General features: G+C 40.1%; 1 protein-coding gene across 4 annotated transcripts in view; it reads right to left on the bottom strand.

The window, feature by feature from the left end:
- Positions 1-2,813: 2,813 nt before the first annotated feature.
- NLK (nemo-like kinase) overlaps positions 2,814-6,626 on the bottom strand; it is a 133,545-nt gene continuing 129,732 nt past the window's right edge. For 2 of the 4 annotated variants that reach the window (XM_015566713.1, XM_015566712.1), the window contains one exon: positions 2,814-4,621. In XM_015566713.1, coding sequence (XP_015422199.1) covers positions 4,567-4,621 — 55 coding nt within the window. In that variant the 3' untranslated portion in view covers positions 2,814-4,566. The remainder of the gene's footprint in view (positions 4,622-6,626) is intronic. The other 2 variants (XR_001514599.1, XR_001514600.1) reach the window with 2 other exon arrangements.

Here is a 6,626-nt window from a genome sequence, read left to right as displayed (position 1 = left end):
CTCCTTGCTCTACGTTCAGAGGGTTCTCTCTCAGGATCAATGCATTATTTGACACAACTGAGATGACAGAGGTGAGGTCTTCAGAAACAAAAACCATTTCCAATTGTCTGTTTACTTGGCAACCAAAAAGGTTTTGCAGGCAGGGACGTTGCACAACAGTAACAGGTAAGATGTGTGAGAAGCATGTCCTTTTGTGAAGCAGGATGACTGACGGGAGGCGGAAAGGACACCATGAGGAATGGGGATGGGACGAAGTGGCTCTCAAGCCTGGCTGCACAAAACAAAACAAAACTGACACAGACTGATGCCTGACCCTGCCCCGAGTCTGACCTAATTTGGTTTGGGGTGCAGCCCAGGCACTGGATTTCTGAAACGTCTCCAGGTGATTCTACCAAGTAGCAAAGTCAAGATCCCTTGGCTTTGGAGTAGGAGGAGAACCCAGGGTTGATCCTAGCCCAGGGAAGACATGTGACGATTAAGCAGAAGCCTGTAAGGGAGCGTTGTGGCCCCCAAGAGGAGAAAAACAGTGTGTTACAGAAGCCAAGACTGCTTAAGAAAGGAGGTGCAGCCCTGGCCAATGTGCTTCATGGTTAGAGCATCGCCTGTGCACCCAATGGTTTTTGGGTTCTTTTCCAGGTCAAGAGCATGTACCTGGGTTGCAGGTTCCATCCCAGGCCCTAGTTGGGGCGCTTGCGGGAGGCATCCAATCGATGTATCTCTCACATTGATGTTTCTCTCTCCCCGCCCCGCCCCCTTCTACCCTCTCTAAAAGTCAATGTAAAAAATATCCTCAGCTGAGGATTAAAAAAATAAAAAAGAAAGGTAGAGAGTCAAATACTGCAGAGAAGACTCTAAAAGTATCCATCTACTAACATGATGTCTGGATGTTACTAGAGCACAGTAGGAAACAGCCCCCCAGCAGCTACCTAAACTTAAAAATTCATGCAAATTTCAGAGAGAGAGAGAGAGAGAGAGAGAGAGAGAGAGAGAGAGAGAGAAATACCAATGGGTTGCCTCCCGTACACACCCTGACCAGGGACTGAACCCAAAACCTTTTGGTGAACAAGATGCTCCAACCAACTGAACCACCCAGCCAGGGCTCTATTTTTTTTTAATTTACTGATTTCAGGGTGTGGGGGGAGAGAGAAACATCAATTTGTTGTCTCATTTATACATTCTTTGGTTGATTCTTGGATGTGTCCTGATTAGGGATTGAACTTGAAACCATGGTGTATTGAGATGACGCTTACTAAGCTACTTGGCCAGGGCCTTGCATTTTATTCCTTGATTTTTATTTTAATATAAAATATTTAAATGAGATATAGGAAAAAAAAATGAAAATTCTAAACTTTATGAGCCATCACAAGAGATTATCTTCATCTTCTGGATTATTAAACTGCACAGAAAGTGCAGCTGGTAGAGCCCTAATTTATCTGTTCACACTGACTCCACTGGCTGTAGAAATTCCACATTTTTGCAATTATCAACAATTTTAATTAAATAAGGCACAGATTCTTTGGTTAGCTGAGCAGGTACCAGTGGAAACAGGTCAGTATATCTTCTCTTTTATCTCTGAATAACTTTAGTTTCAAAGTGTTATGCATGCAATTCATAATGCTTTCTTGTAAGTGATGAAAACTAGTTTTCTGGAAGCACTTAGTAGGTATTCATAAGTTTGTTGAATGAATAAAAATGGTACTTGTATTTAGATGAGTTAGAACAATTGACTCATTTTATGTCAGAAAAAAAAATCCATTCATTTTGCTAAACCAAGAAAAGACAGAAGTACTTGCTATCTACAAGCCTACAAGTGATGCTGCTTCATCTAGCCGCAGGAAAGTATTCTGAAGTTGGGCGGTCTGGTGTCAGGTTTTAATTACACCACCACCCAGGTGGGACCTCTTCCTAAGCTGGAAGTATCTTTGGGCTGCCAGGAGCAGGAAGCAGGAAGCAAGAGGGAGGAAATCAAATTCCCTCAGCAGTCCCCTTCATTCTGAGCACTCCCCTTTTATTTAATACTAGAGGCCTGGTGCACAAAATTTGTGCACGGGTAAAGATCCCCTAGGCCTGGCCAGTGATCAGGGCCGATCGGGGCCTTCCGGCTGTTGACCAGGGCCTCCCTTCCCTCTGCACTGCCCCCTGGTGGTCAGTACATGTGATAGTGAGTGATTTAACTCCTAAGGGGACAATTTGCATATTAGGTTTTTATATATATAGATACTGGAGTTTGGTTTCACATGAAAATAGGGTTCCTTGTTTAGAAAAAAAGTTTAAAATCCACTGGATTATACTCTAAAGGTGTGGAAAGATTTTCAAGTTGTATATTTATTTATTTTTAAAGTATACTTTTATTGATTTCAGAGGGGATCAGAGGGGGATAGAGAGATAGAAATATCAATGATGAGAGAGAATAATTGAATGGCTGCCTCCTGCACACCCCACACTGGGGATCAAGCCCATAACCTGGGCATGTGCCCTGATCGGGTATCGAACGGTGACCTCAAAGTATTACACATGCAATTCAAAATGCTTTGAAATGAGTCATTGTACAAGGTTGACGCTCAAACCCTGAGCCACACCGGCCAGGCTCAAGTTGTATATATTTAAATCACAATGTCTTTGATGTTGGTTAAATTTTCAATATGGTTTTGGCAAGCTAATGCTTCTGGGAAGGTTTTTAAAAGCACCTCTAATTTCCTCAAAGATCTAAGTGGAAATGTAAGTAGGAAGTGTCTCAAAACTCTGCAAATTCAATAAGTAAGCTGTACTGAAGAGAAAACAAAAAAGAGGAACTGAAATAAACAGAAGACACATTTTTTTCAAATGTCACATTTAATGTTTTCACCACTGTACTTCAAATCTACATTGTACAAAGTGACCAATAAGTGTGCCACGGTAATTGACCAACCTCTGAGATTGTACCTTTCACACCAGTGTCTTCTTGGGCTCTTTTGATACTAAACACGTTTCTCATTCAAGTGAATTGAAATGCTTCAGTTGGGTTGATTCTCAGGAGCCTCATAAAAAAAAACAAACAAAGATATTGCACCATCTTTGTTTAGTAATTCAATGTTTGTTTCTTTCACAGCAAATAATTACTTCATTGAAGTTAAAACTTCCAAACATAACTTATTAATAGTCTTCAAATTCAGCTCAGATCACTCAAGATGAAAATACTCTGCTAAATACAGATAACTTACAATAACTTTAACAGTTAATTGTCCATAACACACACCAAGGTTTTTTCCTAGACCAATTTTAAGACGATCCATTAATATTCCTTGTACAGGTGAAAAATGATCTTCAGTTTTCTTCTCTTTTTATTTTTAATATAAAAGTTGGAAGGGACATTCAAGTTTCAAGTCTCCACATTGAACTTAAAAAAAAAAAAAAGTCATCATCAGCATGTGGAGGTAAACAAGCCAAGCTGTATGACTCCAGGAGGTAGAGGCCTTCAGTGTGTATCCTATATACATATGCACAGAAGAATTCAGTGTTCCAACAGAAAAAGAATTTGTCAAAAAGTAATAAGTTATTTACTACTGTGACATTTCAAGACTCCCACAGCTTTGCCTAAGGACACAAACACATTTGACATAATTCCCTATGTGCCTTTTTTTTTTTTTGTGGCTTTAAATTTCTTTAAAATTTGTTTTTGTCTTTTATTTTTATCTTTTTTTTATTGTCCAGTGCAGGAAAAGTCTCACAAAATTTCACAGACCTAAAATGTGCAAGCTAGTTCTCTCTCTATACAGCAATGTTGGAATTCTTTTGAAATTAGCCCAGAAATGAATTATTTACACACATGAAAGATGCATGCTTGGGGGTTCTTTTATGTAAGAAAGAGCAGAAAAACTTCTAATAAAAATAGATTAAATATATATATATATATTTATACTGGGTAAGGAAAACAGAAGTTTAGTCTCTCCTAGTCACAAACTCATTCTTTCTACCCACAACATTGGATTTTAGACAGCACACATCACCGTCACGGCTCTAATGAGAAGCTAATTATAGGGCTTGATCATTAGGTGGCATGCCCCACCCCCCTCCCCCCAGGTGTGGCCACGATCAGCTCACGTGGCTCCATGATTGGTCACAGGCAAGGTTTCTAGATTCTTTCATTTTAGAAAACCCTTAATTTTCAGGAATGGCTCAAATATCAAAATGTATGACTGTCCTGTGTGTGTGTGTGTGTGTGTGTGTGAACAATCCCACTTCATTTTAAAAAAAGAAAAACAAAACAAAACAAAAACACGAAACCCCAAACTTCCAAATTTGGTTCAATTCTCATTTGTTCTGAGGTGAGCCATAACAGCTGCACTAAATTCATAAAACATGTGCAACTCTGGGTAAAATATTTTTCTTCTAAAAGCACAACCACTTTACAAGATTAAAAGTCTAGTAACATTTCTAAATATTATTCATATCATACAAGTAGTGGTTGTTAATTTAAAACTTCATTAGTAAAATTACAGTACAAGCATGATTAACCTCCAGAATTGCAAATCCCAGACTCCAGTGGAAAGCTACATTACATCTTCAGTAGTACATTATCTTCCACCGTCACTCCCACACCAGAGGAGATGGGGGCATCTCAGATGGCTGGGCAACAGTGGAACTAGAAAAAAAAGGAGACATGGTGAAAACACTTGTAACACCACAAAGGGCAAAGGGCAATTCACTGTTGCCTGTTTTCTTCTCTGCCTTAAAAAAAAACATCTGTAAAGTCCAGTTGTGGATTTTGATTGGTTTCTTTTAACTTCTGTAAATTGCATCTGTTCCAAATTGTTTGCTTAAGGATCTATGTTTAGTGAGGCAATATGGTATAGTGGCTAATACATGGCCTTGGAAACAATGTCATTTACTAGTTGTGTGACACAGAGCAGATTCCTTCATCTTTCCTCTTAGAGAGGGATAATGCTTTTTTTTTTTTTTTTTTTATTGTTAATCCTCACCCGAGGATCATTTAGATGAAGGGACGGGGAAGAGACACAAAGAGAGAAACATCAACGTGAGAGAGACACATCAATTGGTTGCTTCCTGCATTCACCCCGACCAGAGCCGGGGATTGAGCCTGCAACCAAGGTACACACCTTGACCAGCATCAAACCCGGGACCCTTCAGTCTGGGGGCCGAAGCTCTATCCACTGAGCCAAACCAGCTAAGGCAGGGAATGCTATTGTGATGAATGAGATAATGTATGTAAAGTGCTTTCCACAGTGCCTACTTCATAATATAAAGTAAATGGTAGTTATTATAAATAGTAATGCTTATAATCAATTAGAAAAATAACCTTAAACGATGCAGAATTATCCATTTGAAAGTAACCTCTCAAAATACAGTGACTTTAAGTGGGAACCTGTTTTTTGTTGTTGTTGTTGTTAATCCTCACCTGAGTATTAACATTGATTTTTGGAGAGCGGAAGGGAGGGGAAGAAACAGAGAGAGAAACATCAATGTGAGAGAGACACATTGATTTGTTGCCTCTGGGACACACCCTGACCTGGATGAAGCCTGCAACTGAGGCACATGCCCTTGACCAGAATCAAACCCGTGACCCTTCAGTCCATGGGCCGACGCTCTAACCACTTACAACTGGAAAGGGCTTTTTTTGTTGCTGTTGTTAATCCTCACCTGAGGATATTTTTCCCCCATTGATTTTTAAAGGGAGTGAGAGGGAGGGGGAGAAACAGAGAGAGAAACATGTAAGTGAGAGAGACACACATCCATCGAAGTGGGGACCTACTTTGAATGAGCCTCATAAACTTTCTTTATCAAGTATTAACTGAGTAGTAATGGATAATCATTTAGCATTTGTTATCCATTGATTTGTTTTATCAGTTATTTCATATGTCTGTCTAATGTTGCCAACCAGATTATAAACATAATCTAGGGATTGTGTGTAAGCACTTTGCTTCTCTGGGGCCTAGAATAATGAATAACTTTACCTGGAAAGGTACTGGGTCACTGACTGTTAGGGGGGAAAAAGTAAAACAAAGTAATTTTAAACAACAGAGAAGTAAAAATGCAACTTAATCCTTTCTTTCTAACAACATATACATGGAATAACTCTAAACAAAAAGATCTTGACTTTGATTCAATAAATTAAACCAACGTCAATACCATGTTAAGACCAATTAAAACAGAAATGAGGGGAAGTGAAAGAGAATCAGAGAGAAGAGGGAAAAGAAGAGGGAGAAAGGCAGGCGGGGAAGAACGGAGATAGAGTGTGGCCTCTCAGATCCAAACCGCCCCCCTTCTTTGTGCTCCTTTGTGATACGGGAGCCAGATGCCATGCACATTTCTGCTCGGTCACCTGCTTGATGCTAGCCTTTGTCGACAGAGGGTGCTGGAGAGGCACCGCACGGCCATAGCATTAGGAAGCAGCTGCCCTTCCCGGTCCTGTGTGTCTTTTTATTTTGTTTTACTTCTTTATTTTAATATGAAAGGCCCAGCTGTGGTCCACCCGAGATTCCGGCAAGTGGCTCTGCAGCCCAACGGGCCTCTTTGATGGATGAGTTCTGCCCCCGCATTTGGAAAGTTTCTTCACCACCCTCATGGGTGTCTCTGTGGCAGCCATATCACCTCCAAATATTATTAGCTTTGGGTGAAGGGATCTCCTC

This window comes from Myotis davidii, unplaced genomic scaffold (genome assembly GCF_000327345.1).
Source record: "Myotis davidii unplaced genomic scaffold, ASM32734v1 scaffold363, whole genome shotgun sequence".
Lineage (NCBI taxonomy): Eukaryota > Metazoa > Chordata > Mammalia > Chiroptera > Vespertilionidae > Myotis > Myotis davidii.
This window is presented reverse-complemented; position numbering and strand designations above follow the sequence as displayed.